General features: G+C 42.0%; 1 protein-coding gene across 1 annotated transcript; it reads left to right on the forward strand.

The window, feature by feature from the left end:
• Positions 1–1,936: 1,936 nt before the first annotated feature.
• On the forward strand, positions 1,937–5,451 carry RAMAC (RNA guanine-7 methyltransferase activating subunit). Its single transcript, XM_026648553.1, has 3 exons — positions 1,937–2,002; positions 3,350–3,528; positions 5,207–5,451. Exons 2-3 carry the CDS (start codon positions 3,362–3,364, stop codon positions 5,397–5,399), a joined length of 360 nt encoding a protein of 119 aa, XP_026504338.1. The 5' UTR covers positions 1,937–2,002; positions 3,350–3,361; the 3' UTR covers positions 5,400–5,451.
• The last annotated feature ends 16,838 nt before the right edge of the window (positions 5,452–22,289 follow it).

Raw genomic sequence — 22,289 nt, forward strand, 5'->3', positions numbered from 1 at the left:
AGAATGGCGTGGAGAACAGTGAAACGGGCACAATTTCTTGTCTCTTACAGTCTCAAATAAATCACATGCTTAAAAGATGGGAGCAAAATCAGAGCCCTACATTGCAAACCCTTAGGAACAGGAAGCTATGATCATTGGACTGTACAGCAGTTGGTCACTGCCACAGTGTCAATTTATGGCAGTTCATAAATTAGTACTGATAACTTTACTTGAACTGCAGCTAGTAAATAAGACAAGGCTTAACTTTCTGCCTGAAATATTTATGCACTTAGGACCCAATTCAAGAAGGTACTTAAGCAGGTGCCTAACTTTAAGTACATTGAAGTCAATGCAATACTCATAATGCTTAACTTTAGGTTGTTGTGTAAGTAGCTTGCTAAAGCAGGGCCGTATACACAACACAAAGAATAGACCCTTCTGTGCTAACACAAAATTAGCCATAAAACAGGAATCACACTTCATACAATTTCAAAAACTTTTATACATAAAGCAATCAAGTTGCCTTTGAACTCTGTAGGATTGAGCAAAATGATCAACTTTTTAAAGATATGCAGTTAGATAGAATTGGTATAAGTAAGCATAAAGTGTGCTGTGTGAATTTTATCAATTTGAATATTGTTTTTCTGTTAAAGCTCAAGTATTTTATATTACCCTTTAAATAAAATACACTCTAATAGTCCCTGAAAAAGCCACATATTTCTGATTCCTACTTGTACTTCACAGGGCTTCAGGTCAAGCCCATAATGTATAAAGTACAACGCATACATAAATCTTTACAGAATTAGGAGATAACCTCCAATCCTGCAAAGTTACTCCTCTGAGTAGTTACTCCCAGGCAGAGTCCCATTAACTTCAATAGGACTCCACGTGTGGGTACCTGTGATCAAGGGCATAACCATTTGCAGGATTTGGCTCCAGTTATTTTTTCCCCTTCACTTAGTGTGATTTCAAAACTTGCCAAGGCAACGAATATTGCAGCGTTTTTCTCTACGCTTTACATGATAAATCACTTCATCCCACCTTAGCCTCAAATATGTATTCTCTGAATAGTAATGAATGTCCTTTGATGTAATTTGAGATACTAAGAAGGGTTAGCCTCCAAAATTCTCAGCATAGAGAACTACAAAGCAGAGTTGGAAAATACTGGTACCTTATGCATTGCTTTTTTGTTTAGAACATTGTTACTATTTTACAGAAGAGAAGCACACACACTAACACTACACTGATGTAAGAAGCATACCACATCCTATATTAAATAGGAGCCATACATTAAAATACAGAGGAGGTTGCATGTGCAGTACTCAATGAGCTCTGACAGTGAAAACTACCTTTCCTAAAGAGTATGGAAAGTTGCTCACATCAGTTCTAGCCTTCACATGCCGGAAACACACTTGGTTGAACTGGCCTGAGAAATTTCACATCACAGAGATCTAGAGGAAGAGGAAACAACTAACTAGTTCTTTGTCTTAAAAGAAGGATTTATCCCGGGAGGTAAAGCACAGCAGAGGCAGATGCTGACTAGTCTAGGTGCCCTGGCTGAATAATAATCAAGACCTCGAATTGCAAAGAAAGTCTTTAGCAACTGCAAACACATATGCCCGTCAGTAACTCCATGCACCTCAGCAGTCCCACTGCGTCACCTCGCCCACTCACCTGCACAGGTGTTTGCAGACTAAGGATGTTAGGAACTACACACGGGGCTTGGGCTGTGTCCCGAACCAAAGGCCTTTTAACCTGTCTTGAATGACCTAGGCTCAGGAGGCCTTGCTACGGGCACGTCAAGCGCAGAGACCCAGCCCCGGGAGAACATTGCTCTGCCCAGCCTCAGAACCCATCGCTCCTTACGGGTCTCAGCCCCTCCCGCCCCTGCAGCGCTTCTGCGGCGCCCCCTCCCCCCGCGGCGGCGGCGGAAGCTGGAAGCAGGGCGGGGGGTGAGGCCCGGGCCCGGAAGGGGAAGGGCTCGTGCTGCGGGAAGGCTTTGGACTGTGGCGGCTGCGGGCTCGGGGGGAGGGGGGGGGGGCGGGGGGGGGGGGCGGCGGGGGGCTGGGGAAGGGCGGGGAGCTCTGCGGGAAGGCTGGAGGGGAGGAGGTGTTGCGGGGGGGCGGGGTGACGCTGTGTCTATGGGGGCTTTGGAAGGGCGGGAAGCTGTGGGCCTGGAGGGGGCGGGGGCTGTGTCTGCGGGGGTTGGGGGGGGGCTGTGTGGGGCTGGAGGGACTGTCTATGGGGACTGGAGGGGGCGGGGCTGTGTCTGCGGGGATTGGGGGGCTGTGTGGGGCTGGAGGGGGCGGGGGCTGTGTCTGCGGGGTTGGGGGGGGCTGTGTGGGACTGGAGGGGGCAGGGGGCTGTTTGTGGGGCTGTGTCTATGGGGATTGGAGGGGGCAGGGGGCTGTGTCTATGCAGGGCTGCCCAGAGGATTCAGGGGGCCTGGGGCAAAGCAATTTTGGGGGGGGCCTTCCATAAAAAAAAGTTGCAATACTATAGAATACTGTATTCTCGTGGGGACCCCTGTGGGGCCCAGGGCAAATTGCCCCACTTGCCCCCCCCCCCGTGTCTATGGGGACTGGAGGGGCCGGGAGGCTGTGGGGCTGTGTCTATGGGGACTGGAGGGGCTGTGTGTGGGATTGGAGGAGCAGTGTCTATGGGGACTGGAGGGGCTGTGTGTGATGGGAGGGAAGGCTGAAGGGGGGGGGTCTCTAGCAGTGCCCCAAGCTCTGCTGTTAGTTTACGTGCCCCATGCATTGCTGTCTGTGTCTTAGCTTGACTCCTGTCCTCTCCCACGCCCCACCTCCCCTCACCCCCCCAAAAAAATCTCCCTTGCTGTGGGCAGGTCATAGACGTGATGCCTGGAGTCCACCAATTGTTCCCAAGTGGCGCTCAGACAGAAATGTGAGGCCTTTATTTGACTGATTGTAATACAACCCAGGTCGGAAGTGACCTAAACATAATTGCTGTATAATAGCTGTCTCCGTTAGGTGGCTGAGGTGTAATAAGTTGATGGTTTCAGTTCAGTTTCTAGTAGATAGGTGTCTCTCAAAAACCTCCCATTACATTTTGAATGTCTGATGGCAATCCCACTGTAGGTGTCAAAGATTGTAAACACATGGAGACTGGACTACTTTTTCTGTCTTAGAAGTGGTCCAGTACAAAGTTAAGGCAGTGAAAGGAAATTAGTTTGTACTTACCTGAATCTTCATTTACAGAATAGTTAAGACAGTATCAGGATAGTCAGTCCAATACGTAACATTTTAAAATGTAACACACTTCATTACCTCAATTTTCACTACGTGGATTTGGTAGCTGTCCTTTTCATGTCTTTTTTTAAGCTGCTGCAATTGTATTTTATGTCTAATAGTATTTCAGAATGACTTCCTCAACCGAAGTTCCTCTGAATTATGAAGAGATGTTTTCTCATCGATTTACATCAGATGATGAGGAATATCAAGAGTATTTAAAACGCCCAACAGATCCACCTCCTCTAGTAGAAGAATGGAAAAACAGATCTGGTGGTAACCAAAGAAATAGAGACCGGTACTGATTTTTAAATCTTTGTTAGTTTCACAAACACATATTGATGTCATAGCTAGCACTCTAAGGGCTGGTCTACACTGCCGCGCTAGTTCGGCGGCTGGGGATCGAAGTTCCGAGTTCGATTTATCGCGTCTGGTCTGGACGCGATAAATCGAACCAGGAAGTGATCCCCGTCGACTGCGGTACTCCAGCTCAACGAGAGGAGTACCGCGGAGTCGACGGGGAGCCTGCCTGCTGCGTGTGGACCGCATCTGAACCGCGGTAAGTTCGAAGTAAGGTATGTCGAATTCAGCTACGTTATTCACGTAGCTGAATTTGCGTACCTTACTTCGACTTGGGGGGTAAGTGTAGACCAAGCCTAAGATGTTTGTCTGCTTTAGAATAAAGAGAAGCAGGTTTGCTGTATGCTCCCCATTATTTGGCAGGGTTTCTTGATTTGAAAGAAACTCATATCTCTCCAGGGTAAAAGATAGGATTTCGCTAAACTAATACTGACAGTAGTTTTTTTTTTTTTTTTTTTTTCATTCTATATAAGAGTATGAAGCAAACTGCTATTCTGTAAAGAATGAGCTGGAACCACTTAAATCATTGACCTTGGGGCTCATTGCTGCTTGGCCATGAACTGATATATATATTTTTTTTTTTTAAAGGGGAAAGATCAGAGGTTTGTCTGCTAAACCTCAAACAGCTTGTCTTTGGAAGCATAATTGTCAACAGAAAACTGACTCTGCCAAGTAGCACACCAGTGACATGACTTTTTTTTTTCTTTTTTTTTTTGTACAACTAGCAAAAAATATAATTTGCAACCCAGATAACATTTGACATATTGTGACTAGGCTAGATTGCACTTCTTTTGTCTATTTGTAAGGAGCATAGAATATATCTCCCTCTCACAAGTGCACTGGAAGATCATATTATATGCCTGCCAAAAATGTTTTGAATTATACTGTTTTTCTCCAGGCTGGGAGTGTTGATCCCTTAAGCTTGGATATTGATACTTGATTTTTGGGACTGAAAAAAGGACAATTCCTGCATTTGATACCCAGGCAATTTTTTTCTTTTTAGTACTGCTGGGACTGGATTTCATATTAAGTTACTTAGGCTCCAGGCCTGCAAACACTTAGACACACTAATAGAATTTCTCATATGCATAAAGTTAAGAAGGTGCTTAAGTGCTTGCTGGATTGGGGCTTTATTCTTCTAAAAATAAACCATTCCAATGTTTTCATCATTCTACTAACTTGTCAGTAACTTCACACTTAAGTTGTAAATTACAGTTTACCAAAAATGATGATTGTTGAGGAAGTTATTCTTTAAAAATCTGTTTTACGAATTATGTGAATTTTTTTAAGCTAAATTTTAGTAATCCATTCCTTTTATTTCATTTTGAATGGTTTGTACAAAGGCTGAAATTTCCCCCCCCTATAAGACAGCCAGTAGTTTGTTGCATAGTAGTAAGTAGTTGACCTATCTTCCTATCTTGGGTCCTAGGATAGCTTTGAATAATCACATGTTTGACATGTATTTTGCCCTAAAAAGGATTAGCAGTTGTTTGTGCGTTTAAATAACTGGAGCCAGGTTTTAGGAATACACTAAAATAGTTTTTGTGAAAGAGTTCAAAACCTTCCCTCCTTAAAATCTCAAAGCTGGTGTTTATGCAAATTTCTTTTTATTACAGGTTTCAAGATGGCAGGCAGTTCAGAGGCAGAGGGGACAGGCATGACTGGCAAGGTGGTAATAGATCTAATCAGTGGCCAGGAAGAAGCTGGGGTAACAGCTACCAACAGCACAGACAAGGACAGTCTTACTACCCCCAGTATGACTATGGCTACAACTCCTACAATCCAAGGCCTCATTACGGCCGCTATTAATATGGCATTTTGCTGTTAAGTACCAATAAAACCATTTAAGTTGAATGCCAGATTTGGGGTTTTGTTTTGCTCAATTTTCTCGTATTTTCTATGTAACTTTAGGTAATGGATATTGGTTTTAGAGAGCCTGTTGATGTCATTTTGTAGTGCAAATTAATGAAGATGTGACCTTTGTTGTGAGTAATAAAATTCTATAAACAATCTCTAGTGAGCCCACAGACAATATGATTTCGTTTCTCCCTCTAATTCTTTTTTGCTAGGTGAACATTAGAACATTGTTTCCCCCCACCCTGTCCCTGACATTATCCCATTATATTGTATCTAGAAGAAAAAAAAAAAATCAATAGTTCAGGGAAATGGAAGTTTGCTTTGTCTCTGAAGCACATGGCAATGACTCTATGCATACATGCCAGGGTGTTCTTGAAATTCTGATGCATATTTTGTCGCTTATTATGGTCATCCATAATGGAAGAAAAGCATGCAATCTGGGTGGGATTTGTTTTTGAACTATTATTACTACTGAGCTAGCTTATGCTGCTGGAGTTCATGAAAGTTCAAGGAAGACATTGCTGTCTGTGTTTTAAATAATGTTGACCAAAAAAGAAAAGCAGAGGAAGAATTGTAAAAGATGTGAAATAAGACTCTTATACAAGATGTATGTCTCCCTGCTGAATGCATGGCTTAAATTTGTATCCTGTTTTGTTTGTTTCTTTTGTTTTTAAAAAGCACTACTCCATTCCTGCAATATTCTTTTGTTTGACAGCTCTTTATGGCACACTGAGGGACAAAATTCATGGGCCTAAAAATTCAGTTCCATTTCAACCTTTGTTATAGATTAGGACAGTGGTTCTCAAACTTGTTCCGCCGCTTGCGCAGGGAAAGCCCCTGGCTGGCCGGACTGGTTTGTTTACCAGCCACATCCGCAGGTTTGGCCGATTGCGACTCTCAGTGGCCGCGGTTCGCTGCTCCAGGCCAATGGGAGCTGCGGGAAGCGGCAGCCAGTATGTCCCTCGGCCCGCGCCGCTTCCCGCAGCTCCCATTGGCCTGGAGCAGCGAACCGTGGCTACTGGGAGCCGCGATCGGCCGAACCTGCGGATGCGGCAGGTAAACAAACTGGCCCGGCCCGCCAGGGGCTTTCCCTGCACAAGCGGCGGAACAAGTTTAGGAACCACTGGATTAGGACATTGAAAAAATCTAACATTTTCTTCAAAAGCAGCCTAAGATGTGAAATGAAATAACTCAGTTTGTTTTCTAGTTCCAATAGATCATTACTAAACTATTTTTACATGCACTTAGAAGTGACACATCAAGAATGAGTTTACATCTTTTTAAAATAAACTCAGTAGGTGCACAATTCTCTTTGGGAGTCCTGTTTTCCCTCAATGCCAGCTATAGGTTTGTGATGGCTATTTTTTAAGTTTTTTTTTCTTTATAGGAAATACTTACGTGATTGTCTTAGCACTCTTATGTCTGTTCTTGGTAGTTTCGTTTTATGATTGTATGTAGTCTTTTGCATGAGGAAAAAAGCAAATACAATACAAAGAAGTATGCTTATTAAACCTTTTAATTTATGAATTGAGCTCTTGTATTTGCTGAAAAATCAATTATAATAATGAAATAAACATTACTGAAGACTTAGGAATTGCTGTGAATAATATTTATGAAACCTGCTCTTAGAATGCTGTTATGTTATAACACTGGCATTTTAGGTTGACAACTACACAAGAAGTGATATTTACTGATAAATGTTTCATACTGGGCAGCTGTTCATTGACAGGAATGATCTACTCAACTAAGGCAGACTTATTGTTAAGAGGATAAGACATATTATAATTGATTAAAAGTCTGACGTGTTAATCCATTACCTTACCCTGTACTATAACAGGGTCACAGCCCTTCAGTTTATCTGATAAGCACATGTGTGTTGGGAGAAGAGTGCATTTCCTTTATTTAATATTTTGTTGAGCTATTCTGCAGAGTACAAATCTAGCCAGGCGTCTCTACTATAATACCAAGATACGCTGCTGTGTATCTACATCATGATATTCAGTAACAGGAAACAAAATATTAATGCATCTTGATTAAACAAACAAAGAAGAAATGCATAATTCATATTAGCAGAAAAGTCATGTTTTTGAAATTCTTTATATTAAAGTAATTTTGTTTTTGATCTCTGTATTTTATAAACATGAGCTCTGGGTGGTTTTTCTATAATCAAGGATGGAAAGAAGCTATGGAGCTCAAATGTCTAGCCACCTATCTAGCAAGCATTTATTTATATTTTATTCCTGTCTTTTTCCTTGTAATAGCTTCTGATGCAAACTTATAGTCTAGTCCCCATAATATTATCTTGAGTTTGTTTCTGCTTGTTTAACCTCTTACCTATTAAGTTCTGTAGCATCCAATTTATGAACAGGGCTGAGGTGTAAAATAATGTATTTTAGAGGGTAAAATTCGCCCATATGTGGCCTGCACAAAATCCTCCTCAACCCTAAAGCATCACCGCTGTCAGTGGAGCAGTTGTATGGGAAAGGGGTAGGGGCAGAGAAAGTAAGTGGAACCATCTTGCTCTCTGTATGCTGCAGATAAGGTCTCAGCATTGAGCCTGGAGGGCAACAGCAGTACCATAGGATTCACAGTTATACAGATTCATCTCCTGCAAGATGCTTAACATCCAGAACTCCAAGTCAATGGGAACTAAGATGCCCCTCACCTGGCAGGACCAGGCCCACATAGTGCAACTTATGCAGAGGAAGCCAGGCTACTCTTCCATTTCATAGCCTGGAGTGGCATGTCAAGGGGGATACTCTGCAGCCTGAGTGGAGGGAGTGGATTTTGCATTGTCTATTTGTCTGAGGCCCATCCACTTTATTAGGTAGATTTATCCAATTTCACCCATAGTGAATAAAAAATTTGGGTAGGGAAAACTAGATAGCTATGATGCAGTTGTAGATGTAATTAGCTCAACCTATTATTATTTTATTTTAGTGGAAGTCTGTTTTGATTTTGAAAGATTAGTAATCCTTTTAGTAACAATTTTAAACCAGTAGTTATTTGGTTGAAAAGTGTTTTAATAAACCCCTTTAATGGATTCAAGTGCTAGTAACTTTTTTTTTCCATTTATAGAATGGTTCTGCCAATAATCCCTACACACATGAACAGCCAGTCTGTAAACATGTTTAAATATTTCAAACTTGACTCAGGGTGTCATACCAGCTAAGACCTCAGCCCAAACAGCCTTGGCGGAGTTAAATGGATGTCCTGATACCACAGTTAGGTTCTGTCTCACCAATGGCAAAGTGAAAGTAGTTAACTGCTGAACCTGCTGCAAGTGGCAGGTACTTTCCACCAAACTCTGGTCGCTTTTGAACCTTGTACTCACCATTTATCCTGCAGTTCTTCCTCTTAAAGAGAGGCAGGTTCACAAGATTTGAAGTTTTTCTAAAAGATATGCTCAAAACGTGATCCCTTCTGGCCATGGAAACTATGTAGAAAATCCAGCAAGGCCCAGAGTCGTCTTCTACTCCATACAATTCTCTCTTCACAACTGACAGTTATGATCTACTCCCTGAGTAAATGGTAGGCAAATTTTCTGAGGGGAGCTGATAAAGTCTCCATTGTTTTTCTGGGTGCTTCCCCCCACACTGTAAGAATTAGCTGGATTGATTTCAGCTAGACTTCATTCAAGCAACACTCATTTTGATGTAATTTGAAAATATCAATCCTTAGTTCTAGGTGCTTGTTTAATTAAAAAACACAGAACTATCCCATGTAACCTCCTTGGTCCAGTGATCAGGTTGTCAATATAGAATGCTCTGAAGAACTGATAGTGCTTTACATCTTCAAACTGCTATACAACCGTTAACCCTCACAATATTTAGGTAGGTAAGTAGCTGCTGTTACCCTATTTTATAAATGGGGAAACAGACAGAGACTTGGTTAAAAAATCACACAGTAAACCACTGACTGAGCTCAGGAGTTCCTGGGCATAGGACTGAGATCCAATCCTCTAGATCCTGCTGTCTCCTTGTTCTTGTTTTTACAGATCTGAATAGTGTTATTCATATAACTTGCTTCAGCATTAAAGCTCTTGCTGTGTTTCAGAAGTCAGAGTAGAGAGTAAATGTCTGTGTGCTTTGAAAAGCTTCTGTAGAATAATAGTGCTGAAATCCAATTTTGTGCATGAATAAAACATTTCAGAACAAATACAGGCCAGCCTCACACTGGACTGAAATATAATTGGGCCTCATCTAGGCCTTAGCATCTTGAGATTAGTTTATTGGCAGCAGGGCCCCTAACATGAGTGAACGTTTGTGACAGAATGCAGTCTCTCATTGTTTTCTCTCTCTATCACATTAGATACATCTAGGAAGTTTGCATTGTGACAAGAGCATTTCTTCCCCCTCTGCTTAGGTTATGTTACTGCAGATGAAACTCGGTACTGGCATTTTTTAACATGTCTGGCAACTTCAGATACTAAAGATAAATAGTGATAATTAGTGTTTGTATAACACATTGCCTTAACTATACCATAGGGTAAACCTGAGATACCAGTGTCTGGAATCTAAGTTTCAGAGAGGCCTGCCTTATAGACCTTTGTTCAGATGTCTGGGAGGAAAGTAAATAAAAACTTGTGCAAAAGAAATAAAGAAAAAGCAAACACGTATACGTAAATGTATATGTTTAGTGCAAGTGACCTAATGCCATATTATACTCAAGAATTTAGACACAATAGGCTGGAAGTTCAAACTATGGCTCCTACAGCAGTTACACCTCTACCCAAGATATAATACGAATTTGGATATAACATGGTAAAGCAGCGCTCCGGGGAGGGACTGCGCCCTCCGGCGGATCAAAGCAAGTTTGATATAACGTGGTTTCACCTATAACGCAGTACGATTTTTTGGCTACCGAGGACAGTGTTATAGCGGGGTAAAAGTGTATAACTGCCCCTTTGCACATATGTAATAATTGGAAAATATTTATTCTCCAAAATATTGTATAATTGCAATGGTGCCCTATTATAGGCGCTGAGAGAACTATAACATTGACTTCTCTGTTTTTTGTACATTTCAGTTGTTGACTGTAATATTAAAGATGAAAAATGCCTTCAAAGCTCTTCCAAGCTGGAAGAAACCGAAAGGCGAGAGAAGGCTTGTAGATACTTTGAGAGCTACAATTATACAAGTGTTCTTTGATATTTAGCCTCTGTTGCTTTTATATTCTTTGGATTAACTGCAACTGGCTGTGATAATATGCAGACATGCCTGGGAAGTTTAGCTAGAAGTTGACATACATTTTTGTGGACTAGAAGTTGAAGTGTACCCTTACATAGAAACTATGAGTGGAACAAAAATGACTTCCAGCATCCATATCTGAAATCTTTGCTAATGTGCCTCTTAAAAGTATTTGAATTGTATGCTGGAATCATTAGCTTGCTGATTAAGTGTTCTCTTGTCAGTGTGTTTATTGGTTAGCTTACTATCCAGAAAGTTTTACTGTCTTTCATTGGACTGGTTGTGGGAGGAGGACTATTTGTTTATATTAAGTTGAAGTTAGTTTAAGAAAAATTGTGCTGTTTTTCTAGTTCTTTTATTTATTAAAGGGATTCCCTGGATGTTTTTAAAGGCTCTTCAAAAATATTCTAAGTCCCAGATAAAATTAATTTCCATGTAAAATATCCTATAAGCCAGCATGCAACTACTGATCTACAAATAACTGTTTCCTGGCTACTCACAAACAGAAGGCTTTTAGTCTTCGTGAAAAAGTTGCAATGCTACTTCTAGGAATAAGTAAAGGAAATTCTCTGGTGAATGAAATCCTTAATTTGTGTCATTCTTCAGAGTGAGAAGTTGCGTGATGCCTATGCAGTTTAGAATTTGCATAATGAAATTAACAGTGACACCAAAATTACCTTCATTGTGGAAAAACGGAATAAAGAGTTTATGAAAATTAATTTGACTTGCCAATAGACAAATGAACACCTAGTTCTTGTATTCAAAGATGTAGCTGAAATTAAGCAGTATGTAAATCAGCCCACCACTATCATCATTAGTGCTGTATTACAGTTCTAACTATGCAGGTTCAGTGGATAATAACTTAACTTTCCTTGATGATCAAGAAAACATGCTATATCCTGCCCTCATGTCCCTGTTTTAAAGCAGAGAGCTGCATAACCCTCCGTTTAAATTATGCATATCTGTTATTCTGCCAGTCACCAAATAAGAAAGATTATAGGGCAGATTAGGTGTCCTTCAGAGTGCCTAGGAAATATGCAGCCTGATCCAGGACACAGGCACATAAATCCAAGAGATCAAAACAAGGTCCAATGGCTCTGGAATTGTCACTTCAGTACAGTGATGCATAATGGTCTTTTTCCTCTCACGTGGATTATTTTTTCATTATGCCTTGCAGACCTGAATTTATTTTAATATTTACCATAGAATAAAAAACATGCCAAAGCATTGACTCTTGGTTGTCAGTACTCATTTTGTTCCACTTAATGTAGATGCCAAAATGCTATTTTTATACAACTGATCCCTTGACTTCTGTTCTATTAAATGCAAATTTACTAAAAAGGATGGTGAAAATTGTTCAAACACATTTGTCTTTTGTCTGCTCATAGCACAAACTAGTATAAGCCAGCATTTTCTCTATCTGGTAACATTTTATTTTAGATTCCTCTTTTGGAAGAGGAATATAAATTTTATGCTGTGTTTTCCTTAAAGTACACTTTGTTAATTTTGTCTTAATAATTCAGCTACATGACATTTTTCCATAAATAGTCTCCTTTTATTTTTCATAATTTGCCTAAATAATCCCAAACTTTCTTCACTAATTAAAATAAAAGATGACATAGCACTTCAGCACCTACTCTTGTTCATCGTAATATGAGAAAGATAAGCTAATTATTTAAATAAAGTGAAATTTTAAAAAATTAAAAGTAACTGCTGAGTTATTTCATAGAGAAACTCGAAGAATAAACTCTACAGATTAAAAAAAAAGACTTGTAACAAAACAAGTAAGGGGATAGAAGTGGGGAAGGAGAGAGAGGATTTCAACTAAAATGCAATGCAAGATAGACTACTAATTAGGATATTAATCTCTTTCAAGGGGAAACATCTTGTCAATTACATATACAGCAAGACAATGAATTAAATTAAATACAGTATTTAAATAAGATTTAAATTTGTGTTTGGATAAGGATTAATACAAGACATTCAAACAAATATACTATATGATTTCTTTATATAACTGTGGAACATCACCCTCCAAATGTTGAAGTGTACAACAAATATTAGAGCTGGTTAAAAAAATGGATATTTTTCTCATAGAAAGTTGAGAGTTTTAATTTGAAAAGTTAATGTTTTGTTTTGTGTTTGGCTGACAATCTACTTTTTTTTTTTAATTAAAAGTCTACATTTTCTGCAGAAAGCAGACACTTTCTGTGAAAACTTGTTTAATTAAAAAAAATTCAACCAGCCCATATAAATATATAAAACACCTATTTTACAGGTTAAAATATTTAATATAACATTTCCCCCCTATTTTTAAAGAGTCCTTTATTAGGGGAAAACGAAGCTGTTGAACCAAAATGAGTTTGCATGTCCAAGTTTTAGAATGCATTTTCAGGATGCATTTGGTAAACATACATTAATTTTAAAGCTACTACCTGATTTCTTTTCAATTTGGCTTGATTTATAGATCTCATTGATACCTAAAAATTAAGTTAAGTCTAAGAATATTGTTTCAGCAGTTTTATTGGCATGACCATTTAAATTCATCAAATGGAAACCGTTGGGTGCTTAAATCTGCACTGAGGGGGCTGTAGCTAAACTGCTCTAAGAGGCTTAACCTTGAACTGCTATCACGGGCAAATCATATTTCTCCCACCTTGTGGTTGCAGAGGGCACTCCCTGCAACAGAATGATGGTAGTTCTGTTTAGGGGTCATGGCACTCAACTGGGTTTGGGAGACCCAGAGTCTAGTCCAGAGGTGGGCAAACTACGGCCCGCGGGCCACATCCGGCTCATGGGACTGTCCTGCCCGGCCCCCGAGCTCCTGGCCTGGGAGGCTAGCCCCAGCTCCTCCCCCACTGTTCCCCTTGCCCCGCAGCCTCAGCTCGCCCGCTCCGCTGCCGGCGCAATGCTCTGGGTGGTGGGGCTGTGAGCTCCTGGGACAGCGCAGAGCCCGGCCTGACCCGGCGGCGGCGTGGCCCAGCTCCAGCCTGGCGGAGCTCCAGCCACTGGTGCTCCAGGCAGCGCGGTAAGGGGACAGGGAGCAGCGGGGGTTGGATAGAGGGCAGGGGAGTTCAGGGTGGTGGGCAGGGGTCCTGGGGGGGCAGTCAGGAAGGAGTGGGGGTTGGATGGGGTGGCAGGGGGCAGTCGGGACAGGGAGAAGGGGTGGTTGGATGGGGCAGGGTCGGGGGGGCCGTCAGGAATGAGAAGAGGGGTTGGATGGGGCGGCGGGGGTCCGGGGGCGGTCAGGGATTTGAACCTGGCTCTCCTACATCCCACTGGGCTATAGAAACAGTGGAGCTGTTCCACTTTGTATAAAAAGTCATTGGGACAGAGAGAAAAAGAGAGACTGACTCTATAGGCCAGCAGTTAGGGCACTTGCCTACCATGAGGAAGACCCAGGTTCAAGCCCCTGTTCCAAATCAGGTAGAGCAGGGCCTAGAGCTTGAGTGTTTCCCAGCTCAGGGGAGTGCCCTAATCACTGAGCTATTGGCTATTCTGGACGGAGGTGCATTTGCTCTGTCATCCCTATCCTGGACCTGAGAGATGTCCAGCAAAAGTTTCAGCAGTGTGGAGATAAAGAGGAGTTATAAAGTTCATGCAAGTGCTTTGTTCTCCCTGCATGGTGTGCAGCCCAGCTAAGTGAGAATTTTGGGGGCAGAGGGACAGGAAAAGGAGCTATTGCTTCACAGATCCAGTGGCCATTTCTTCCGGCACCCTGAGCCCTTCACAAGAGTGCAGCCTCGGAAACGGGGTTAGTGGCCATCAAGTGACTTTACTGCCACTCCACAGCCTGTGGGAGGAAGGAGAGATTACTTTCCGCTCCACAGACGCCAAGGAAATCCCGAACCTGCCGCCCATCTCTGCACTGAGGGCAGGATTTGGGCCTAAAGACTTTGGAGCAGTTAAGCAGGGAGCTTTTCTGTTTGACTTGCAGAGTTTACAAGGCCTTACATAAGGGTGGATGGGCTCAGGGGATGGATAGCAAATAGCTACAGATCACAGAACTTAAAAGCTCTCCAATCTGAATAGGTCCAATTGAAAGACTCTCCATAAGTTTCACTAGCAGAGCTTGTGAGCTCTGCACGCAAGATAATTAGAATGTGGCCTATTTACCCCTTTAAAAAATAGGGGAATTAATTGCACCAAACTTGTCAGTGAAACTTTATGGCTGGGAAGGGGGGAGTCCACTAATGATGTAATGAATGCTCATCTTAACCCTGCCTCCCTTGTGTACATGCTTTAAAATATATTGGGCTATTTTAAAACTCTAAAAAGACTTCATAATACTACAAGTTGTTGGGATATAGATATTCAGGCCTGCCTGTAAAGGCCTATACTTTAAGAACTTGGGTGTATTTTTATCACTTAGCTAGTTATAGAGGTATAAAACAAAGAATCAAAATCACAGTCTGCCTGTGTATGGGCCTTCTCTCACTACGATAGTCTGAGGCCTGGTTCTTAGCCGAAGGCCTTGCTTAAGCAGCAGAGGCAGCCATAAACTGGGAAGCGTACGGTCACATCCTCACATTCCAAACTAGTCACATTGAAATAAGGTGCAATTGGGCTGTTAGGAATACAATCCTGTCCTGATAATGCCTATCACCTCCAGATAAAGATGGTTAAAGAAAACTTAGTTTGATAGCATCCTGTCTGGCAAGAAATCACTTCTCAATAGTTGTGGTTGTGAAACCCTCATTTCTATATGTTTTATCTTTATGGCCCCCACTTTTCTACTGTTAATCTGTCTGGTTCTCTAATTGTTTCTGCCTGCTGTATAATTAATTTTGCTAGGTGTAAGTTAATTAGGGTAGTGGGATATAATTGGTTAGAGCAGGGGTTGGCAACGTTCGGCACGCGGCTCGCCAGGGTAAGCACCCTGGCGGGGGGCCGGGCCAGTTTTATTTACCTGCTGACACGGCAGGTTCGGCCGATCGCGGCCCCCACTGGCCGCGGTTCACCATCCCGGGCCAATGGGGGCAGCGAGAAGCGGCGCGGGCGAGCTATGTGCTGGCCGCGGCTTCTCGCCGCCCCCATTGGCCCGGGGCCGCGATCGGCTGAACCTGCCGCGTCAGCAAGTAAATAAAACTGGCCCGGCCCGCCAGGGTGCTTACCCTGGCGAGCCGCGTGCTGAACATTGCCGACCCCTGGGTTAGAGAATGATGTTACAATATGTTAGGATTGGTTACATAGATTTCAGTAAAATGATTGGCTAAGGTATAGCTGAGAATATTACTATATAAATTAGGGGCAAACAGGAAGGAAGTTGGGATTTGAAAATAAGGAAAAAGGAACTTGGAATTAAGCTTGCTGGAAGTTCACCCCAATAAACATCTAATTGTTTGCACCTTCAGACTTCGGGTATTGTTGCTCTCTGTTCACGCGAGAAGGACCAGGGCGGTGGAAGGGTGAAGGAATAACCCCTTAACACAAGTTATCCCTATTGTATAAAAGACTCAAATAGAAAGAATGATCCTGTGGATAAAGCACTGGACTGGGGATCTGGGTTTAATTCAATTCAGCCATAGACTTCCTGTATGACCTGGGGCAGGTCACGTAATGCCTTTGTGTCTCAGCTTCCCATCTGTAAAACGTTGATGATAAACCTTCTTTTCTCCCACCCTTTGTCTGTCTTCTCTACTTAGACTGTCAGCTCTTTGGGATAGCGACTGTCCCAAAGGTACATGTACAGAGCCTACTACAATTGGTCTCTAATGCTAATTAGGGCCTTTAGGCTCCACCATAATACTAGGAGGGAAATTTTGGGGGGGGGGAAATTGCTACTCTATATTTCTCAACCCCTACCTGAATGCAAAACAATGATTTGATCTAAATGCAGTCTGTCTTACACTGTAGTATAGCATGTAATTTACAGCATGTGCATGGCAGATAAGGGCTTGTGCATCTATGATTTTGTAGCCAGTGAATTTATTGCCGAATGCACCACTTCCTGCAGAACTGTGCCACCGAACTAGGCTTTCATTAAAAAATAACCGTGAAAATAACTTAAAAACCACAGAGTGTAAATCAGTGCAGTGCTGTCTTCAGGCATCTGCAGACAGTTTAAACAGTAGCTGAGAGGCGGGAACGGACACGTTGGTGGTTAACTGAAAACTAAAGCTAGGGATTTGTGTCAACATTGACTATATTTCACTGCTGGTCATTTTAGCAGAAACATCATAGTAGTGTGAATATCCCATAAACCCAAATGGTCCCCTCGCCCCCCGGTGCTAAAAGTCCCAAACTGCCAATCCTCTACCTTAGCTTCTCCTCTTCATTCCCTCAATGAAGAGGCGAAGGTATAGTGGCCACTCAGATTCATTTCAGCATTGTCAATACAAACAAGTGTGGCATAATGCAGACTGAAAATGTGACCGGCGTAAACAAACTGAAATTAATAGCAATGGAAATAACAGAGCTTATTGAATCGATTCTATTATTCATTTAAAATTTATATGACGCTGCTGCAAATGCTACAGTTCTTGCCACTGAGTTTAGTTCCAGCTTGTTGCAGAGTTCATGGGTCCTTGACTGTAATATTGTATATAATTTCCTGCCTGTATTGCATTATTATGACAATTTTAGATAACTAGATGCAAAAAAGCATGCTAATGCAACATGTTAAGTTTGCACAGTTAAGCACTCAGGCGTCAGCAGTGTGAAAATTAAGACTGACCTTTGTCTCCTTGGCAAGTAGAGGGAAGAGTTAAGCTGGTGGGTGAGGGAAGAATTGGTTAGAGAAGAGGGGAGGGAAATGAAAAACAGGAGAAGAGAAGGAGAGAGAGAAGGGTGATGGAGATCCAGCACAGCAGAAAAACAGCCTCTTGCCAGAAAGAGAAAAAGCCCTGTCTCTGGGAGAGGCTATTGCAAGGTCAAAGACGTGTCAGGAGCAGTGGGGAACATGGAATCATCTGACTGAATGTAAAATACAAATCTGTTTAAAAGCCAGATATGAAAGAGGGATGGTGTCATATTGCCTTGGCATGAAAACCCTTCCAGATTGCATCTATTTTTCATGAATGCTCTGGGGGAGGTTCCTAGACTTCCCACCCGTTCCCACTGTGACTTGGGATTCAAAACCATCCACAAATTCTGCTGCTCTCTGGCACATCTCCACTTTCATCTCTCTCTCTCTCACACCTCATTACACACATACACAGCACATGGCAGTGACACAGGACAGTTAAGGTTGTTCAAATGACAAATGTCCATTTCCATATTTGCAGACCCTACACATTTTTAAAGGCAGTAGCCTGTGAGTATTCCTGGGGCTTCGTGGCTATGATGTGAGTCTCTCAGTGCATGCCCCAGGGAGCCTGCTGGGGACTAAGCAGGGCTCCTAGAGTTTGTATAAACACTGCAGTTAATAACTAGAAAAAGTTCACAAAAAAGGAAGCTTCAACAAGCTGATATTTTGGATTCATGTGTCCCAAATTACGTCTCAAGCTCTCCAGAAAATTTCTAACCTGGAGTAAAATCCAACCGGTAAATTTCAGGTGCCTTCATTTAGTTTGGCAAAGGTAGTGCAGGGATTTTCTTTCTTTTTTTCTCATTTAAAAGAAGCTTATATTTGAAAGATTGCTGGACACACACAGAGAGACTAATGAGTCCGTAATTTCTAGTCAATGATGGACTGGGCTAATTGGCTCACTCACTAACACAAAATTTAAGTCAGCTTAAAGGTGTGACCTTAAAACAATTTAGTTCAACCACTGCAAAAGGCTGAGTGTAGGCTATTATTTTGTTTTAAACCAAATTTCTCATGTCCTCCAGTGGATTTCACTTTTTAAAAAACGAGGTTTACATCCTTGCAGTTACAAGTTACTGGTGTTCTAACCCCTGCAGCAAACCGCTTTGGAGTGAAAAAGCATTTTCATAGTCTGGGTTTTTTTCTCCCAGTGTACAGGGGCCACAATATGACACAGTATTGTCCTCTGTCTGACCGCTCCTCCCAGACACATCATATTCACTGCTTAATAAATACAGAATAGTCTTTATTTGCTGCAGCTGGGTCCAGTTTTCCCTTTTGCATTCTCCGCAATAAAATAAGCCTCTGAAGTAAAGTACTGCTTGCATCTCAGGTTGGCTCTATTGCAGAACTCTTCAGACAGGGAAGAAGCAGGTGTTCATAGGTTCTCGCAGTTGTATAGCTCTAAATCTAAAGTTGCTGGGCATAGCAATAAAACTAAAAAAAACAAACCAAAAAAAAAAAAAAGTTGAAGCTACAGAAACTTGAAGAAGCTACTGAAGCCTAAAGAAAAAAAAAAAAAAACTCTTCTGCCTAAAATTTTCCTCTCTCTTTTTAATGTTCTTAAGCACCTTAGTTTCCTGAGCCTAAAGGTGTTTGTTTAAAGTCAAACAAAAATGTCTGAAGAAAATGCCACTTCAGATTTGTCTGAATTCACATTGGTGGCAGCTGAAAAATCATCTGTTTCTAATGTGCCCATCACAATGGTGTCTATGTGTCAAGAAAACCCAGAGTGGTCTAAGTAACCCAAAAGTAGCCAATTTGCCTTCACTATGCTCTCCATTACTGCAGGAACATTGTGCTCATGTTCCCAACTATTTGTTTCCTCACTACACAGTCCCAGTTTCTTCAATCTTTCCTCAGAGGGAAGGCTCTTCCTGCCTCTTATTTTTGTTGCCAGTGTCAGCAACATAGAATTAGAAGGGGTGCAAAGTGCAGAATTTTATTATTTTAATTCTGATGATGGGTTAAATTGCTACATGACATTTTTCAGGAAGGCTAGAACTTAAATATATAATACTGAAGCCAATCAGCCCAACGCAGCCAGCTGGATACCTAAATGAACATTACAATGCACACGATTACAACAGTGCCCACCACTGCTCTAGACCCATCACTCTTGCCTAGTTTCCAGGCTCCACTGAGATTGCCCCATCCCCAACTTCATCATGAAGCTGTAGGACTACAACCAGGCTGGCTGCCTGCCTGCCTGCCTGCATTGTTCGACCATCTCCCAATATGCTCAGCCCTTCAGCAAACCACTTGATCACACTGTCAGGCTACCTTGTACCGCCATTCACTCTGGGCAGCTTGGAATTTAATCTTAAAAGTGTTATTGAAGGAAAAATGGCCTGGCTCATGGAGCGAGGCTACAAGCATCTTATAAAACATATGTTCAAGGCTTTGGCATAGTTTATCAGTCTTGGGTCCAGGCAAAACAATTTCCACTCCATTCATATGGAGTCTCTTGTGTATTTCATATAACAGCTGCATCACAGAGTTGGGAAGTGCCATGGTGGCACTGCCCTCTTACTCAGACCAGTGATGGCCTTGCTCACATGTCTGATGCTGATGGCTGGGAGGCAGCACTGTTGACTGAAGAATTATATAATAGGGCCAATTATCTGCGAGATGAAGCTAAATGCAGAATTCCAACACAATAAGGGCAACTCCTTATATTTTAAGTTTATGGTCTGGAAAAACATTTTAATAGAATGATGTTTATTTTTATGATTTTATTTAATGAAAGAAATTATACTTCATTTTGTGTCCTTGACTTACCCAGTTTCAGCTTCCTTTTATTGTATTACATCACCTGTGTTACAGCCTGAATACTGGTAAGTGCTAGAATGGGGTTAAATTAATAAATTACTTTTCAATTCCTCTCCGTTGGCCCAATGCCATGAAACTCAACTGTAAAAAACTGAAGAGGAGGGGAACTAAAACTCAGCAATATTTAAAAAACCAAAACCCGACACCACATGTTTGGAGGAGCCATTATAATGGGCATTTTTAATGAATAGAGGTAATCTTCAGGGAACCTTAAAGCAGTATGGGCTTTAAATAATATTTGTTTTGACCAACAGTCTTTTCTCCTTAGGAAGTGTATTAATGGGCAACTAAAAAAATAGAAGGAAAATAAAATAGCATTTTTCATGTTTGCCATGAGGCTGCACTTTAACTGTGCAGTGCAAGACGTGTGCAATATTTATAACATGCTGCTGTCCTATAGAAACTGTTTGAACTTGTGCATTAGAGCAGTGGTTCCCAAACTGGGGTTTGTCAACCAATGTTACAGGGGGTTCTCGGGGAAAAAATTCCCTAATGGTGGACACCTGTCTATAGGGACCCCGGGCAGCACGGGCCAGCAGCCTGGAGTCTTGGGGACTTCCAAGAGCTAAGCAGATCAAAGCAAGCGTATCTATCACACGGAGGAGATTTAAACTTGAGGACTGCTTTTACGAAATAGAAAGTGAGGTGGATATTTTTTGCTGTTTTTAAAATTAAATAGGCTGCTACTGTTGTTTTTAAATTATTATGAAGAACAAGTTTAAGCTTTGTTGTAACATGCACTGTTTGCCTGGACTGCTCCAGATCTGAATGCTTGTGTAGGAGGAACTCTTTGAGTTGGCTTCTTAAATACCTTCATGCTGTTTCACATCAGATACTCCTTGATGAAACATAGGAGCCAGAGGTGCCAGTATGGAGGGGCAATGAGGGTCACGTGCCGCCCTCACGTCAGCACGCCCCCCTGTGGGTCCCTGACCTTTTTTTTCCAGTGGCCCACGTGGGGCCCCCCCCTTTTCTGGCAGTACCCCCCCCAAGTCCCAGGGTGCACGGGGGGCTTTGCCCCCGCCCCCTTTTTTCTACTGGCACCTCTGATAGGAGCCTTGTCTTATAACAGGCTTAATCAAAAGTAATACAAGCTACAGAAGTGAGATCTTGGAAGAGTGTTGCCGTTTTCATAATGTAATACAAATACTGTCATGATAAATAATAATTAATAAATAGTGTGTAATAAGCATGTCATAAAAACAAATTTTATATGTCCAAGATCACTGCTTTTATAATTTATGCTGAGGTAAGGGAGAAAATCCATGGAAATATTTATTTTTAGGGGGGGGTTCATGAGACTTGACATTTTAGTGAAAGGGGTTCACGGGTTGTTAAAGTTTGGGAACCACTGCATTAGAGAATCAGGTATCCAAATTTTGTTTCTTATAATAAGCCTTTCTCATGGATGGAGGTGGGAAGCATTTCACTGCATGTTCTGTAGAACAAGGGCCTGATCTAGGCTATACAGTTCGGATGGCCTGTGGCCCACTCAAGATAGGCCCTGTAGGATGATGCTAGCTTTGAAATGGGCTGAACTGTCCAAGGAAACTCTCCTATTTAGAGTATACCACCCATAGAAACCCACCACTTCCATAAAAGAGGTGCAGAGGGAAAGGATGCAGCAGTTACTGCTGATTTTCAGACATCTGCCTCCTGGCACCAAATCTGGGAGTGCATGTCCTGCAGGAATTGCATTGCCTCTAGCACTCCACAACAGGCCTGAGTGGCATGCTGGGGAGTTCCTGCTGAGCGTTGGAGCCAGTAGTTTCTTTCATTTTAAAGAAGGGGGAAATCCCCTTTCTGGGTGTGCATGTGAATTTAAAACTCATGACAGACTTACCAGACTGAACTGCTGCCACGGAAGGAACACCCCTGGTACGAAAAGCAGTTCAGTGACATCATACCCCAACCATTCCTTGGCTCCTCTTGTGTGATTGCAAACAAGGGTGCCAATTAATTAATCTTTTCTGGCGCAACAGGTTTTGCGAGGTAGACACCGAGAACTGGATGGAAACCAAAAAACCATTGCAGTGGCCCATATGGACAGCTACCAAGAGAAATGATTTTGGT

Source organism: Terrapene carolina, unplaced genomic scaffold (genome assembly GCF_002925995.2).
Source record: "Terrapene carolina triunguis isolate 2854851 unplaced genomic scaffold, T_m_triunguis-2.0 Scaffold67, whole genome shotgun sequence".
Taxonomy (NCBI): Eukaryota; Metazoa; Chordata; order Testudines; family Emydidae; genus Terrapene; species Terrapene triunguis.

Bases quoted from the DNA above. Each gene is read 5' to 3' on its own strand.
- RAMAC (XM_026648553.1), top strand. From the start codon at position 3,362: ATGACTTCCTCAACCGAAGTTCCTCTGAATTATGAAGAGATGTTTTCT. The intron at 3,529-5,206 runs GTACTGATTTTT...TTTTTATTACAG, and splicing joins AACCAAAGAAATAGAGACCG to GTTTCAAGATGGCAGGCAGT.